We start from the raw sequence: 18127 nt of genomic DNA, 5'->3' as shown, positions 1-18127 counted from the left end.
GGGCTTTGAACTTGAGACAGTAGCTTCATTAACACGGAGGCATCAGGGGCTACGAAAGCAGAGGTTTCTACTGGAGGGGTCATGTCCTCATTATTTCCCCCTCTTCCTTCCCTCCACCTGTCCGTCTCACTTTGTGGATGAAACGACAGCTCATTATCATCACTAACAGCCCTACTACGTGTACCATGCAGTTACCATGCAGCCAGCTCTGAGCCAAATGCTCCGTAGGCACCACCCCCTCAGCAAGTACCTGCATCAACCTTGAGAGGTAAGGTCAGAGGGGCTCAATTCTCCCCACTCCACAGCTAAGGAAGCCGACACCCAGAGGGGACCCGGCTCTAATCCAAGGTCACCAGGACAAACCAGCCACCTGTCTGATTCTCTAGCCACTGTACCGCCCTACCCACCTGGGAAACCAGGTCACACTGCCAGCCTCCAAGGACACTCAGAAGATCCTAGAGGGTCGGAGCCAGGGAAGGAGTCAAGGACGTCCAGTCCAGCACCTCTCAGACTTTTTTTTTTTTTTGCTCTATAAACTTTTGTTCAGCCAAAATATTTTTTAAATTTTGTACATGATATTTAAGATTTACAAAAGAGGGTTTGAAATACAATGAATGCACATGCACCACCATGAACTGAAGAAATGTCATCACGAACCCAGCTGAGTCCCCTGTGCCCCCTCCCGCCCCGACCCAAGACAAGCCCTTTCCTGAACTTTCCTGATTTTTTACTTTGATTACGGTCTATAATGTCTGTTTATGCAATAATATGTTGCATCATTTCTAGAATTTTAAACTTCACATAAACAGTATCATACTCGATTCTTTTGCAATTTGCATTTTCCACTCAACGTTATATTTGTGAAATTCACATCTATTGACACACATTGTCGTCACCCACTCTCTCGGCTCCCATACAGTGTCCCATTGTAGGGAAGACCATATGGATCCATTCTCCTGCTGGATGCTGAAGTTGGTGCCAAGGTTCTGTGATGAGATACAACATTTCAAGAAACAATTGTTGAACGGTGTCCCCTTGTTTACATTTGCATTTCTGCTTATCTAGGAGTGCAGTTTCTGCCTTGTTTAAAGAAAGAACAACTTCCTTACAGGGAAAGCCAACAAACAGGACCACTAAGAACTCTCTGGATGCAGCAGGGGCGGATCTGGAGGCCCCCACAGTGATGCCCACCCACCCCGTCTCAGCAGCCCCAGCAGGTAAATGCTCCAGGGGAAGCCCAGCAGGCGAGGTGATTTGCCAGCAGCCACCCATCACAGAAACGACAGGACCAGGTCGGAACCCAGTGTCCTGCTCCCAGCCAAGAGAGGCGAGGACAAGAGGCTGAAAGAGAACACCGCCCACTTCTGGGTTCCGCTCAGCTGGCCACTCAGTGAACGCTGCGCATCACCACTCACGGGAGGTGGGGGCAGGGAGCCTCCTTCCATGTATTTGTGTGCCAGGAGATGAAAAGCTCCAGATGACTCTGAATAACTGTATTTAATATGTACACAGCGCTCACTCTGTGCCAGGTGCTGTTCCCAGCACTTGACATGGATTAACCAGTTCTCATCCTCCCTACAACCAGAGGTACCATGATCAGCTCCGTTGGATGAGGAAAGGGAGGCACAGAGAGGTTAAGTCACTTGCTCAAGGCCACACAGCCAGCAGGGGCGGAGCCAGAATTTGAACCCAAGCAGTTGCAGGTGACACACTCTGAGTTCCTATTGGCCTCTGCAAGACGTGGTTTGAAAGCCACCTCTGGGACTCACCATTGGAAAAACACCAAGAATGACTGGAAAGCAAGGACCACAAACACAAGCTGGGCCAGGCGGGCAGTACAGCGTGAAGACAGCAGGTGGAAAATGAAGACAGCTTGGTAGAGATCCCCCCTCTGTCCGAGACTTCGGGCCCTCACCCAGGCACATTGCCTACCAGCTGCAATTGGCGATGGTGCTGTTCCTTTCCCAGCCTCTCATCTGCTCCCTCTGTGTGCATGCCTGCCCGGTCTCTGGAATGGGTCACGTTGGCAACCCTAGAGCACGCTTTCTTGAGCCCAGAGGACCCGGGGAGACAGCAGAAGCCAGACCAGGGCACCCAACAACCTGACCCAGAGAAGGGGCCCCAACTCGCCTGCAGGCGCAGGGCCCACCCACACCCTCTCCAGCGGGGGAGTCTCCGGGTCCCCCGCTCTGCAGACCCCCCAGGCTGCTGCAGGGCCAGCAGAGCCGCTCCCCACCAGGAAGACGTTTCTCAGTTCATTTCAACTCTAATCTGGGAAAGAACAGCCAGGCGGCCTGGTCATTAGCGCCGAAGAAAGAAAGTCCATCCCAACTGTAACCCCTCGGATTTAGCTGAAAGATGACAACAGCCTCTGGCAATTTCGCTAATTTGGGCTGGAAGAAAAGATCTTTGTGCCTCCCTCACAAGGGTTCGCGACCTCACGCTCTTCCCAGCTTAGAGAATTTGCCAGGCTCAGGCCCGGGCTGGCTCAGTCTCCTGTAGGAAGAAGTGGCCGGGCCCCTCGAGAGCCTGTGTGCAGGAGGCGCCTACTTAATGCAGAGCAAGCTGCCCACAGGAAGCACGGGCAGCCCAGCCCACCTCCCGGGCCTGCAGTGCCATGTGTCCCCTGTCCCCTCCCCACCCAGGGTAGAACCCACTTCCGAGCAGGAAGGAAGGGCAGGGCCTGCCCCCTGCTGTCTAGAGGTAAGAGCAAATTTCACAGAACCTCCCATTACTGCAGAGGAGCCATCGCTGCTGGTTCTTGTCAAAATGTCGGTGTCCCAAGAAAGCAAGGCCTCGTTAGCGTCTTCAGACGCCCACGTGGCACGTCCAGGCTGGTTCAAGAGGGCTGGAGGCTGGGACAGCTGCTGGACCACGAATTGGAACAAGACTTTCAGAGAAACGGAGCGTAATCGAGTCCACTCCACACGCTTGGCCAAAGGATTCTGCACACAATTATACGGGAGTCACGCGCTGCCTAGGCAGGTGCTGGTGGAGAGGACAGACGGGAGAAAAGATGCGCTGGTCCCAGTGGATAATAATTCCATTCAGTCGGTATTTACTGGAAGCCCATCGTGTGCCAGGAGACAGAGAAACAAAGAGACGCCCCAGCGGCTTTGGTGACACACAGCATCAACGACGTACTCTGCGGGGCCTGGTGCAAAGTGAACACACAGGAGCCCTTGTTCAGAATTATTAAGAATTTCAAGATAGTGACAACAACGCATTAAACAAAGTGTGGGACCCTTCTGAGTGAGGCCCCATGTGGCTGCACTGGTCACACGTCCATGGCCAGCCCAGGCTGCAAGTAGCAGAAAAATGGTTCAAAACAATGGGAGAGAGGGAGGGAAAGAGAGGGGAGCCAAGAAAAAAAGGAAAAGAAAAGAAGAAACATGCTGGCCTGTGTGATGAACAATCCAGGAATTGTTTATGCCTGCCTGGACCCGGAGAGTCCGATAATCATAAACATCAATGTTTGTTGAGCCTTGCTGTGTTTCAGCCACTGCTCTAAGGGATTTAGGTGTATTAACCCATTTGCTCTCCATAACAACCCTCTGAGGTAGATATTTCAACTGTCTCCACTTTTAATAGGGGGAAACTGAGGCACAGAAGGGTTGGATAGCTTGCCCAATGTTCCAGATCTGGTCCGTAGCCAAGCCAGGACTCAAGCCCAGGCAGTCTGACCCCCTGCTCACACGAGGCGTCAAAGAGAATCAGACAGTCCGTGTGCTCAGCATTTACAGGCTGCTAAACAGACACAGGCAGCACCAGTGGCCCATGTGGCAGAGGCGTGGGCCGTGGCTGCCAGCAGAGCAGAAGCTTTAAAGGAAGATCCCTCCATCAGTTTACTGTCGCTGCATTAGGGATGACCCCTTCCAGACACCGCCCCCGTGGGTCCACCCCGTAGCTCTGCGGTGATAGACAAGACAATGGAATGGAGAAACCGCCACGGTCTGTAGAGCCCGCGACCTCGCCTCTGAATCCACACCTGAGTCTCGACAGATTTCTGGAGATGAAGCCTGTAAGAGCAGCTCTCGGGGAAAGTGCATTTCAGACCCTTTTTGGGTGGCTGCCCCAGGTGGAATGCAGCCGTCCGGATACATTAGCCGCATCATTCATCATCCCAGCAGACCCCGGGAGCAGAGGCCAATCTCCCCAGAGATGGCGGCCCTCAGCCTGGGGCTCTCCAAATGGAGCCGAAACATCTACCCAGGAACCCGAGGGCCACCCCAGGAACAGATCTGGCTACAGCCAAGCTTCCATTCTGAACATGGGTTTATTGCCAAGCTTTAAAATCAGAGCTTCTTGGAGAAACGGTTGATTCCACGTCTGGAGCAGGACACATACCAGATGAACCTGGAATAGCGTGAGCTATCGGGAAATAGGAAAGCGCTCCAGCACCGACAGGGATGTGTCAAGAAGACAGATGAGCCAGCTCGAAGGACTGCTCGCTGGCCAAAGCTGGGATGACTTAGAGCATCCAAAACAACAAATGACTCAAGGGTGGAGACATGGCAACTGTGTTAAAATCCATGAGTTCAGACTGAGGCTCAAAAACAAAAACAGGAGAGTCCACAAGTCTGGATTTCTGGCTTCTCTTGAAAAACTGGACAATCTGGCAGCATCAGACCTGCATTATCAAATGACGATAGTTGCCCAGGGCTGGGCAGTCTCTCACAGGCAGAGCGCATGGTCTCTACTTCACCGCAGTCGCCACCGCTCCCTATTGCCTGGCCTAGGAGCAAGTGTCAGGGCCCTTTTGCTTCCATATAAGCGTCTGCCTCCCTGCTTTATACCATGTGTCTGTCACTTCTGTCTGAAGTGGCACATCCCTCACTTAGAAGTCCTTGGACGTCAGATCTGGCTTGACCAGCGAAAGGAGGCACCCCAGCTTCTCTAGGCTGCTTCTAATGAAGTCCCAGCCAGGAAGGAGAGATCAAGCTATGGAAAAGAGAGGCATCATTTTCCTCGCCTGCCCTCCCTGCCCTGGCGGCCCGCCCTCTGAACTGCCTGCTCTCTGCCCTCTTTGTCTGGGGTTTTAAGCAGAGTGCAGCTTGACATGACTTCAGCTTTTAAAGGTTCATTCTGGCTCCTTGATGAGAACAGACTGTAAAGAGACCAGCATGAAAGCAGGAAGATGCCATAGGGGTGGTGATGGACGTGATGGGGTCAGGGCAGACTCCAGGCAGGACGTGACAGGCTTGGATCCGGGCGGATGGGAAGGCACAGTCAGACATGCATATCTGAAGCTAGACGTCACATGACTTGCTGCAGCCTAAGCCCACGGGAAGGATGGCCCCGCCGTCAGTGGCCATGTATGTTTCGTGAATATAAAATCTTCATGTCTATTTAAATTAATAAATCCCAATTAACTCTGATTTTAAACCACTATCCCTAATTGGCAGCTGCCTCCCCTCCTAACCCAGGATCAAAATGGTCCCACTCTTACAACAGTGGCCCAGATCCCCTATGATTAATAAACACAGGTGCCACACCACACGGGGTGAGCAGTAAGTGCCAGGAGCATCCTTGAGTGCGAATTTCCCTTTGAAAGGGCCACTAGCTCCAGAATTCTTCTGCAAACACCAGCACACACCCACCTTTTGACATGCTCTATTATGTCTAAGAATATGTGAACAGCGTCTTAGCCCATCTTCCCAAAATAGCCCAGAAGAGTGAGCAGGAAAAATTCTACCCCGAAAGGTCTTTTATTGAAGAGTTTGGAAGCCCTGGAAACAGGTGTGTATAATTGAACAGTCTCAGACAGCAGAACGCGGTGACGGGCCGCCTGACGTGACATCGTATTTCATTTTTATAATTGCTCAGCCCGTGCCTCGAGTCAAGGAGACATCCTAAGACCGTTTCTCAGATCAACAAGCCCATTAGCGCACGGAGCGGAGATGCCCTTCCGAGGCCTGGAAATGTACTGTGTCCCTCACAGTTCAGTAGGAGCTGGAACCACTGAGTGGGGGAGGGAGAAAGGTCAAAAGTGTTGCTCTGCGTGGCTGGCCACTGTCGCCATGGTAACCGGAGGCCATTGAGCGGCAGCCCGGTGCAGTCCCGTGTCTGGGAGCTTTCAGAGCAGCAGAAGCCTCACTTCCCTGGGAGGAGAGGGTGGTCATGCTGATTTGAGGAAGAGAGTCTCACTATATGCCTGGGTTCCAACCCAAGCTTCCCGGCTTACTGACCATGTGAACTGTGGAGCTTCTCAAGGGCTCCCGACCTCAATTTCCTTATCTGTAAAGTGGGAGGGACAGTGGGTGTTGTGGGGAGCCAAGGAGACAACGCAGTGTTTCCGTGAACTGAGTAGCCCTCAATGATTCTGCCACAATTCCAGCCACGGTCCACACGGCCATCTCCATACGGGTATCCCACTGCCCTGCCACTCCGCACTGGAGGATCTGGCCAAATGCTGGTAGAGGACCAAGGATTGCTCTGCACAACTTGTGGTGAATGGTGTTCTCCAAAGGTGGTCGCACCAGTACATCCATCCCACATGCCCTTCTTACAACGGACATCAACACACCTCCACGGAGAGGAGGGGTCAGTGTCCCCTCCCCTTGAGTCTGTGTGGGCCTGTGGCCACAGCAGAAGTGACTCCATGTGGCTTCTGAGAATAAGTCATAACAGGCAATGCAGCCCCCGCCTGGTCCTCCTGGGATGCCAGCCCTCACAGCTGGCCGCCATATTGTGAGGAAGTCCAACAGCCACTCGGGGAGGCCACACGGAGGCGCCCCAGCCACAGCCCAGCGGAGGTCCCACTGACAGCCGGCATCAATCACGAGACATGTGAGTGAGTGAATCTCGGGATGATCTCTTCCGGCTGCCCCAGATGATGGTGAATGTTGCAGAGATGGCTGTCCCCAAGCCCTGCCCCAACTGGAGATTAGTAAGCAAAATAAATGTCACTGTTGGTTTAACCCACTGTGTTTGGGGTGGTTTGTTATGCAGCAACAGATCATCAGAACAGAACTCTTGGAAATTTTAATGTTGAGTCCCGCTCAACCTGCTAGCCATAAATCTCCTTGAGGGCTCAGCCAGAGGAGACTCTGCCAAGGAGGCACATCTCCACGGCTCTTCAGTAGTGAGCTCTGGAAGAGGAAGGAAAGGAGTTATCTGTGCCTGTTGTGTATTGTCCATTTCCCCCTGGAATGGAAATTAATGACGACAAGAACCACGTCTGAGCTGTCCCTGCCTAGAACAGAGCGTGGCACACAGCAGATGCTCAGGAAATATCGGTGGAATGAATGAGAGCACCCAATACAAAGAGATCCAAATAATGAAGACCCTCGAGTGTGGGAATTTTCTATCTGGATGCACATTAGTACCAACAATAACCAAACTAATCAAAGCCACAAACATTCAGTCTCTCCATCCTGGAAAGAAGAATCAGCTGGCAGGTAGAAAAAGGCAGATAAAGTGATATTTTTCTTTTGAAGATTGTTTCTGTGTCTATGAAGATAAAGAACATCTTATCCTGTATAGTATACAAAACCGAAGTGTTATAAAAATACGTAATGCAGAATCTGAATGTTTCCTGACTGGGGTGTTCATCTCAGGACTGGTCATAATAGTGGATCACTAGAGTCAGCCTAAATGCCCATCATTTGAAAAGAGCTAAATAAACCTTGGCGCAATGGAATACTACACAGCAGGTAAAAAGACTAAGTCTAAATGTGCTACATGGGTAAGTCTACAAAATATATTTTTGGCTGAAAAAAAGCAAGTGGCAGAATACTATGGCCAATAAACATTTAGATAAAAATGTTAAATGCATGAAAACAAAATATTGTTCGTAGGTCCACATATGAGTAAAATATAAAAATGGTTTACAAGGATGCATAATAAATTCATAGTTGCGATTGCCTCTGGGAGGGAGATGAATTGTGAAAAAGAGAACTTTAATTTTTTCTGTAATGTTCAGGTAGTTTTTAAATAAAATAATGCAAGACTTGTTGCAAAAATGACAAAATGTTCACAGCTGACGTTTCTAGGGCTGAATATACTGAAGCTTGTTACATTACTCTTTGTACTTTTTATATTTTTTTATTTCTCAAAATAAAAATTACAGTTTTATAAAAATAGATCTACCATATGATCCAGCTATTCCATTTCTGGGTATTTATCCAAAGAACATGAAAACACTAGTTCAAAAAGACGTTTACACCCCTAAGTTCATCACAGCATTGTTCACAACGGCCAAGACGTGGAAGCAGCCCAAGCGCCCATCAACAGATGAGTGGATAAAGAAGATGTGCTATAGATACACAATGGAATACTACTCAGCCATAAAAAAGACAAAATTGTCCCATTCGCGTCAACATGGATGGACCTTGAAGGTATAATGCTAAGCGAAGAAAGTCAGACAGAGACAAATTTCACTCATGGGGAAGATAAACAAGCACAGAGATAAGGAGAACAGATCGGTCCCTACCAGAGGGGAAGGGGGGAGGGCGAAAGACATAAAGGGGCTCATGTGTGGTGACCGATGAAAACTAGACTATTGTTGGTGAACACGACGCAGTCTATACAGAATTCGGAACATAATGATGTCCACCTGAAATTTATACAATGTTATGAACCAATGCGACCACAATAAAAATAAATGAATAAAATACAGTTACAATTTTTAAAAAAAAGGAAGTCAAGGCTTTTCACATCCCACTGGTGAGGCTGTAAACAGCCACACTGTTTAGAAGGCAATCAGTGATATTTACTAACACAGCAAATGCCTAAACCCTGGACCAGCAACCTCACACCCTGGTACCCACCCTGGAGAAGGGCATGAGGCTCGCAGGGCAGGTGCCAGGATGCTAACCGAACCCTGTCTATAGCGGCAGAAGCTTGGAAACTGCTTAAGTGACCACCAGTGGGGAACGGTCGCAGACTCTGGAGCAGCGCTGTATTCTAGAACAGTAGACAGCCACAGCAAGGAATGAAGTCGACACCTATGAATTGGTGCGAAACCATCTCCACGATGTATTCTTGAGAGAAAGAACAGGGAAGTTGCACAATAATTAGGTGAAGTATAGCGTTTGTAAATACTACATTTTGCTATAGGTACATATATTCATATTTAACTCCATACGAAAGGTCAGAAATAAAGAAAAGAGTGTAATACCTGTGATTACTTCTGAGGAGGAAGTGGGGAGAGAAGTGGAGTTCGGGGTTGATCACAGTAGACGGTCGCCCTATTTGTAATATTTTAATTTTCACACAGATAAATAGTAACAGTCATAATAATAATAATGCAAACCTTTATATAGTGCCTCCTATTTGCCAGACACTGTTCCAAGTGCTTTTCACACTTTAAGCCATTTAATCCCACAAGAGTCCTGTGGGGTGGGGTCCTATCATTATCCCTATTTTGCAGGAAGGATCCCAAGGCACAAACAGGGTAAAAAGCTTACCCAAATCAAAAAGCGTACCAACGGGACAGACTGAAACGCAGTAACGACATAGCAATCCACGGCTTTGTAACGACACTGCACGCGACCTTGCTGAATCTCCACCATTCACTCTCTCGTCTAAAAATGAGCAAGACATTTTTGTGGCTCATTTTTGAGCCTGCATGTGCCAGACAGAAATCTTCAGCCTCGTGGAGCTGACGTGTGAGTGGGAAAAAGAAAGACTGTTCATAGAATAAATAAATAAATGCAGAGTACCTTGGGACAGTAGCCAGTGCCACAGAGAAAAATAAAGACAGGAAGGAGGATAAAGAAGGTTGGCAGGAGTGGTGTGTGGCAGGTCACAGTGTTAAATAGGACGGCCAGGAACCTTCTCTGAGTGAGGGCAACCGGCATTAAGGTCTGAAGGTGTGATAGCAAGAGAAGGGAAGAGCATCCAGGAAGAGGGCACAGCAAGTGAAAATGTCCTGAGGTAGCAGCGTGCCTGGGAAGTGCTGGGGACAGCAGGAGGCTGATGTGACCAGAGTGGGGCAAGTAAACAGACAGGAGGTCCTAGAGGTAATGGTAAGCCTGACTATTTAGGACTTTCTGGTCCATTTTAAGGATATTGGCTTTTACATGGAATGAGACGGGAGCTATCGAAATATTTTGAACAGAGGAGGGATGTGGTCCAACGTACATTTAGTAGGGCTGCTCCAGTTGCTGGGGCAGAAAGGACTGGGGAGAAGCGAGGGCAAGGAGCAGGGAGGGGCCAGTGCATGAGTCCAGACAAGCAGTGATGGCGCCTGCGGACAGGGGGAGCAGTAGAGGTGGGAGAAGGGGTCAGATTCTGGACCTATTTGGAAGGTAGAGGTGCAAGATTTGCTGACGGCCTGGATATGACAGAAGGAGAGGAATGAAGGACGGCTCCACGCTTTTTGGCCAGAGCAGCTGGAAGGATAGTGTTGCCATTGCCAGAAGAAGAGAAGGTTGTGAGAGGAATGGGTTCACAGCAAGGACCATGCAGGTCTGAGATGCTCACGAGACACCCCGGGAGAAACGTCACACAGTCAGTGAGATAGAGAAGTCTGGAGCTCAGGGGAGAAGTCCTGGCCGGAGATGGAATGAATGAGCCTCACCCAGCATCTGCTGAAACCTCAGGTTCCAACAGCTAAATGTGGCTCGCAGGTGTCTTTGTTAAGCCTGCGTAGTATTTTTTAATTTAGATTTATTTCCTACCTTTCTCATAAGAGTCCAGATTTCCAGCCTCGGTTAAAAAATTGGAAGATCTGGCAACTCGGGCCCCCATTCCTGCACAGAGATGAGCAGTGTCTGCCCCCACGGGACCAGGCAGTGACCCGCAGCCCCCAGCTGGCCACCCTAACCCATTGCATTACCTGCCCGGCCCCGCAGGCATCTGAGTTTACAGTCCTGACCCCAGACGCTAAAAAATGAATCTCCACTCAGATGACCGCTGTACACAAAGCTGGTGAAGCCTGGAACTTTTGGCTTTTTCTCCTTCTCCATCCAAAAGGCTCACTGCAAGGCTCTCAGACGAAACAACCTAGCAGGATCTGGAATTTCAGTGGAGCACAAAGTTATTAAACACACGGGACACCAGAAGACAGACACTCAATACCAGCCAGCTATGGACAGACACCAACGGTCCATCTGGTTCTCATTTGCTCAAATCAAGAATGCCTCTCCTTTTAACCTTGAGATCCCACCAAAACTAAAATAACAGATCAGGAGAGCGTTAGGAAGTTGTCTGCCACACCGTAGCACAGAAGCTTCCATTACCTGCCCCAGATTAGCCAAATGAAGATCAATGTATCTATAAAATGCAATGACATGTTAACGCAAACCTTAAAAAAGATAAAACGCTTTTTATCTCAGTCTTAGGAAAACCTAATAAAGAATTAACTGTCTGCAACACCATGGAATTTCACTCAAGGTTTTCCTTTATGTCAGGACTTCTTAGATCATTACCTTTTAGCAGACAGGCTTCCCTTGGCTTTGGGACATGTGGCTGCCATCACACCCCGTGCTGATAAGTCATTAAAATTGGACTCCCGCTTCCCATCAGAACTTCAGTCACCAGCTCCAGCTGACATATCAACACCGAGACAATCCCAGCCTGAGTACGGGACGTCGAGGTTTGCAGCTCAGAGGTGTCAGCGATGTTCATTCACACAGGCCTCTGAGAGCTGGAGTGGAACTCCAGAGTCGAAACTCCTGCCCGTGTCTGACCCTCCCTGGCCGGTAGCTCCTGGAGAAAGTTGGAAGATGGACTGAAAAGTAGGCTATCGATATTGTAGGCTTCAGAAGCATACCGACATATTCAGAGTCACGGGGAGTCCTCCCCTCCCGGAGGAGGTGTGGCCCGCCTCTCCTGGAGGGGCTAAGAAAAAGCGACAAGTCCCACATCCTGAAACAGCAAAGCATATGTTCTCCTTCCAACAAGGTGAGGGTTCCAACAGGGTGACTGCCACAGAGGACCATGGCTGAAACAGTTTTCTCAAGTGTGATACACGTACCAAATGATGGTAGGTGGTACATGAATGAGCTTCAAAAGATTTTTTAAGCAATATTTATTTTAATGTTTATTAGAAAAATATATAACCACCATATTGTGGCAGAAGCTACCAAAAGTTCCCCCTCTCTCACCTTCTTTGATATCAACAGAATCCCCAACAGTGAGGCTCCCAGAAGGGACCACATATCCCAGCTTCCCTTGCAGCTAGGTATGGACACTGATGCGTTCTGACCAATGAAATTGGAGCAGAAGTGATGGCAAGAAGGGGCGTGTCCTCCACATCCTCATTGTGCCTTCCCATTGGCTGGAATGTGGACAGGGTGGTGCACCATCTTGGTTGAGGACATCACTCAGGAATGGTGGGATAAGAGAAGAGCATGGGTCCCTGACCCTACCCCCGCCCTGGGCTGCTTCCACCCAGGCTCTTATGTAAGAGTGAGTGTCTGTACTTATTTAAGCCACCATATGGGGGGGTGATATGGGGTCGCTCTGCCTGCAGGCAACCTATAGTCTAACTAAACCCATGACTTCACAGAAATGAGTGCTTAGGATGGAGAAGAATTAATTTATTAAAAAGTGAGTTGAGTTGATTTAAAGAAAAATTCAGAAAAGACTGCCCTCAGATTAGCAGATGTGCTGTTCTGGGCTCCCCTGGCACGACGTGGAGACGCCATCCTTTCGTGAGAGGGTTCCAAAAAGCTGCCGCAGCCGTAAACTTCAGCATCAGCAAAAATGCAACCTAAAAATCCTGCACTTTTCAGAGTCAGAATTTTTCTCAAAACATTCCTAGATATCAGAGTTGATGTCTCAACTTTTAAACAGAAAGAGACTGCCTGCGTTTGGGGTCATCTCAGAATGATGTGGTAGCTATGGGCCTATTCCACACCAGGTCTTAGCTCTGTATGAGCAGAGCACGAAGCTGTTAGGCAATCTCGTGACGACACTAAGGAAACCACAGCACAGGTTGTATTTGGATAAAGCCTCATCGTGGAATGGCACCCAAAGGTGGGAACTGAGGATGCAAAGCCACTAAGTTCCCTCAGGTCGGCTATCATCTAGCTTAAGAGACGACTTCCTCACGCATAAGAAAGATGCAGAAAGCAGCGGAACCGTGAGCACTGAGAGACGGGGGACTCTCCGAGAGACGGGACCACCACGGGGCAGGCCAGGCAAGTTCCCAGAGCAGAACTTCTGCTTCAGGAGTCTGCCTGGAAGAGCCTCGGGTGTCGGGGGAAGGTGCACAGAGCGTGCAGAGGCAGCACCCGGACCAGCACTGGTTGGAAGACAAATGTATCCCCACCACCCAGCCGGGACCCCGGGCTGACGCTGGAGGCCTCTGTGAACTCCCCTGTATGTCGCCACCCTCAATCCACAGTGGGTCCCAGGGGGGACAACACTCAGAGCCCAGCCCTTCAGTGCTGTGCTAAGAACTCAGCTCGGACCCCACTGCTGGGTTCACATCCCAGCTTGGCCCCTCGCCAGCTTGAGCAAGTCACCTCACTTCTCTGTGTCTTAGTGTGCTCATCTGTACAAGTGGCTAATGATGGCTCCTACCTAGTGGAGCTGCTGTGAGGATTAAATGAGTTAATTCACCTGAGTTCTTGGAACAGGTCCTGGTGCACACTAAGCACTCCATAAACGGTATTATTGTGGATGTTGTTGTTGCTGTTATCAGTACAGATTCTTCCCTTTGTTGGGACAGAGTCTCAGCATCACAAGGGATGGGCAGGAGGGGGTGATATAATCTCTAGGTCACTTCTCTTGGACCACATTTGGGGGTGGAGGTGCTGTCTGATGCCACTTAGGGGCTGACTCAGTTTCCCCACAGCTCCTGGCTCTGGCAGGGTGTCAAGCTGTCGGGCTGGGACAAGGGATATAAAGGGAAGTGGGGGGGCATGGCTGTTTTGGGTGAGGTGGCCAATGAGACCTCTTTGAGAGAGCAGAGATGTGAAGAAAGAGAGGGAGTGAGCCATGCTGGCATCTGGGGGAAGAGCATGCCAGGCAGAGGAACAGCGAGCACAAAGACCCTGAGGTGCACACATGCCTGTTACATTGGAGGAACAGGCAGGACGCCAGATCCTGCGGGGCCTCACGGTCATGACCACGGCTTTGGCTCTGGGTCTGAATGAGACGGGAAGCCAGGAGGGAGTTGGAACAGGGCAATGACACAATCCGATTGACAACCTACAAAAAGTGGGCTCGCTGCCCCGTGAAGAGCAGCCCGCAGGGGTAAGGGTGGACACAGGCCCTGTCCGCCCCGAAGAGTCTGCCGCCAGTGTCCAGGGCAGGAGGGCCCCTCGGGCCAGGGCCCGAAGAGGTCAGATTATGGCACATTTTGGAAGTGGAGCCAGCAGGATTTGCTGGGATGAGACGGGACGTGTGCTTATTGGGATCTGAGCCCTGGGTATGAAGGTGCCATTTTCTGAGACAGGAGAGACCAAAGGAAGAGCAGGCTGCGGAGAGTTAGAGGTGGGACTGGGGGGTCTGCGAGGAGCTGCTGGGCAGGCAGCTGGATGCAGGGGTCTGTGGTCCAGGGAAGAGCGAGGACCCCCAGAGATACGTAAGCATCAGCAGCACAGAGCACATCTCTAAAGCCGCAGACCAGAAGAGGTCACCTGGGAGAGAGTGTCGACAGCGAGGGCTCGAGAACCAGGTCCTGGGTCACTCCAAGTTCCAGGGGTCGGGGAGATGAACAGGGGACTGCAAGGAGCAGCCGGGGAATAGGACGAAACCAGGAAAATGACAAGTCCTGGGGCCAGGGAAACCCGCGACCCAGAGGGACGGAGCGACTGATCAAATCAAATGTGGGAGAGAGGACCACGGGAGGTTCAAGGCGGGGCCACGGGTGACCTTGACGAGAGTCATCATAGAGTAAGGGGAGGTGATGCCTGATTGAAGTGGGGTCAAGAGAGAAGGACATAAAAGAAATGACGGCCGCGAGCAGAGGAAACACTGGAGGAATGTCTCCTAGAAGGTGGAGTGGAGAAATGAGGGCAGCAGCGGCGGGGAGCGGGAGAGTGGGGAGCGGGGGTGGTCAAGGGTATTTCTAAGATGGAGCATGTCTGCTGTTGGGAATGGCCCAGGAGAGAGGGGAAATCAATAATGCAGGAGAAAGAACTAAGGACAGAGTTGCTGAGTAGGTGGGAGGGGACGGGAATCCAACATGCGAGCCTTTCGGGATGTCTCACTCCATCCACGTGTTCCCCGATCCTAGGAAGACCTCGTCCCTGTCCTTTCCAGGGTGCATGTTCCTGAAACCACCCTCGCAATTCAGAGCACCACCATTCTGAGAGCTAGAGCTGGCACTGACCTGCTTGCTAAACATTTTGGACATCCCCCTTGAGCATCTCAATTCTTCAGTCCACTTACCTGGCTGCAGGTAAGTGAGGGCAGAAACTACAACTCCCCCATCTTGTAAACCGAGTGCCAAGCACAAAGCATGGCGCATAGTAGGTGTGCAATGAAAGTTCATGGGATGAGCGGCCAGCATAGGCAGCCACCGAAGGGTCCTCCACTTCCAAGATGTGGAGCATGGATGGTGCCGGGGCAGCGCTAAGCCAGAAGGCCAGCCATCCCCCTCCACCAGGGCTCTCCATGCAGAGACGCCAGGAGAAGGCCATCTGGTGACAGCGAGCCAAGGAAGGTACTCAGAGGAGGGACCCCATCCACCCCTTCGCGTGTGTAGCACACACCTGTGTGTCTACACCTGCAGCAGGAAGGCTGAAATGACAATGCCACCCGTGCACCCGCCTCAGGACATGAGATAGTCCCCTCCGAGGGGAGGCAGGCTCCCTTCTCCCGTCCACCTTGCTGTGTGAGGATGCTCACTCCATTGGCCAAGAAAAGCCACCCAGCGCTGACCAGACAGGCCCGGGGCGGGGACCCGAGTGTTCCGACCTGTTTCCAGCCCCGTCACCCTGTCTTTGCCCCACTCCTGTTGGCCTAGAGCACAGAGACCGGGCAAGGCCATTTCCCCCACTGCTCCTGCCCTCAAGGAGAGCTCCTTAACAGCCAGGCTGCTCCCGCAGACAATTAGGGACAAGCGAGCATCTTCCACAGCAGCCCGTAATCTGCAGGCCTCCGGTGCACAGGTAAGAGATTACCCAGCCCCGGCTGCCGGCTTAACAGCTTTCCTCTGCTCCTTTGCAGTGATCCCTGACTTAGCACAAGCGGCCTGGCAGGTCTTGGTGCCCTGCAAACAGCCTGGTCCTGATTCTGTGATTCTCGGCACGGGGCTAAATGAACTGTCTGGAAAGACACTTGCAGCCAGTACTCACCTGTGTACTCACTCAGTCGACAAACAGTGTGAGCACCTGCTGTGGGTCAGGCCCCTGGGACGCAGCAGAGAGCAAGACCTGTTGGGTCCCTGCCCCATGGGGTGACGTTCTCATGGGGGGAGACGGACAACAAACAGTAAACATAGCAAGTAAATTACGTAGGTCGTTAGAAGGTGCCATGAGCAATGGGAACACAGAGCAGGATCAAGAAGGATCAGCATGGTGGGGGTCAGGCTGTGTGGCCGTGTGAAGAGAGGGGTCACCAAAGGCCACGTTGTGGTGGCGGGATCTGAGCAAAGACCGGGAGGAGCAGAGGGAGTTGGCCAAACACGGATCTGGAAGAGCCATCCCAGCCAAGGGCACCATGGAGCGAAGGCGCCGAGGTGAGAGTGCCGGGTGGGTGGGAAGGGAAGCCGGGAGGCCACGTGGCTGGAGCAGGAGGGCGGTGAGGAGGCGGCGCAGAGAGGTCCGGGGCCCGAGCGAGGCAGCCTCGGAGGCCAGCGTGAGGACAGCGGCTTTTGCCTGACGAGATGAGGAGTGCTTGCGGTCCCGAGCAGAGGAGGGAGATGATCTGACCACGATCCAAGGCTCCCTCGACAGTCGTAGATCACACTGCAGACTCCAGGGCAACCACCACACACAGCAAAAAAGAAAAAAACGTACAACTGATACATCAAGAGAGAAGTAGAACTGGAATCAAATAAAATGTTCAATTAAAACCAGAGCAGCAGAAAAAGAGTAGAAAACCAAGACAAAGAAAGAAAGAACAAGGGCGACCCGCAGAAAACAGGAACAACCATGGGAGGTAAGACCAGAAGCAGCCAAGATGTCCTCACGGGTGATGGACGAGCAAACTGGGGCACGGCCACACGATGGAATATTATTCAGCAATAAAAATGAGCTGTCAAGCCACGGAAAGACATGGCGGAACCTTAAACGCATTCTGCTAAGTGCAAGGAGCCAGTCTGAGAAGGCTTCTTACTGGATGACGTTCTGGAAAAGGCAAAACCGTGGAGACGGTGCAAAGATCCGTGGTCGCCAGCAGTCCGGGGGGAGGGATGACCAGGCGGGGCACAGAGCGTCCGTAAGGCGTGAAACTCTTCTGTGTGGCACTGTCATGGTGGACACGTGACATCACGCATCTGTCAAAACCACAGAACGCACAACCCCGAGCACACGCTGGTGTGAACTGTGGACTTCGTTAGCCCTGCTGTAACCCCATCCGCTGTACTAACGCTCCCCACTAACGCAGGACGTCAGTAACAGGAGAGACAGGAGGGGAGCAGGAGGACGTGGGAACTCTCTGTGCTGCCTGCTCATTTTTCTGTAAATGTAAAACTGCTCTAAAAACATAATACAGTCCATTAATTAAAAAAGAAAAAAGTGCCCCTCTGGCAGCTGTGTTGGAATAGTCTCGGGGCAGGGGCAGGAGGCGGGCGGGGGGTGGGGAGAGAAATAAAATGGTTCTGGACATATTTTGAAGATTCTGCCAAGAGGATGTGCACAAAAGATCAAGAGAAGTCGGGATGACTCCAGGGTTGGGAGGATGGAACTGGCACTAACTGAGAAGAGGATGTCTCCGGGAGGACTGCCGGCCAGGAAGTCTCTACCGTCACGGACAAGCCTACAGGCTTCGACACAGACCCAGGCACATGGCTTCAACTCCAAAGGCCCGAGTTACTCCTGCAAAGCCAGCGTGAACACACATGCACCCTTACATTGGAGTTTACTTGGGCTCGTGTATCCACCTTCAGATCCAAACAAGGACTCCAGGACCAAACTCAGTTGCCACCTGGGGCCAGGCAGGTGAGGTAAATGAGTGAAGCAAGCGAGGGGTGAGGCAAAAGGGAGTGGTTGGGACTGTGGCTAACTACAGAACTCACACCCCCTCAAGGCGGGGCAGCTCTTTTAGCTCCAACCCATTGCCA

At 51.3% G+C, this 18127-nt stretch overlaps 1 protein-coding gene across 2 annotated transcripts in view; it reads right to left on the bottom strand.

Moving 5' to 3' along the window:
- The window catches only part of TMEM132B (transmembrane protein 132B), a 355698-nt gene that overhangs the window by 237081 nt on the left and 100490 nt on the right, over nucleotides 1-18127 (bottom strand). The window contains exon 1 of one of the 2 annotated variants that reach the window (XM_070627291.1): nucleotides 2726-2948. The exons of the other annotated variant lie outside the window; for it this stretch is intronic. Coding sequence (XP_070483392.1) covers nucleotides 2726-2732 — 7 coding nt within the window. The 5' untranslated portion in view covers nucleotides 2733-2948. Of the gene's footprint in view, nucleotides 1-2725; nucleotides 2949-18127 lie in introns of those variants that run through there. 2 annotated transcript variants of the gene reach the window in all.

The sequence above is a fragment of the Equus przewalskii genome, chromosome 7 (genome assembly GCF_037783145.1).
Source record: "Equus przewalskii isolate Varuska chromosome 7, EquPr2, whole genome shotgun sequence".
Lineage (NCBI taxonomy): Eukaryota > Metazoa > Chordata > Mammalia > Perissodactyla > Equidae > Equus > Equus przewalskii.
The sequence above is the reverse complement of the archived record's forward strand: the minus strand, read 5'-3'. Positions and strand labels throughout refer to the sequence as shown.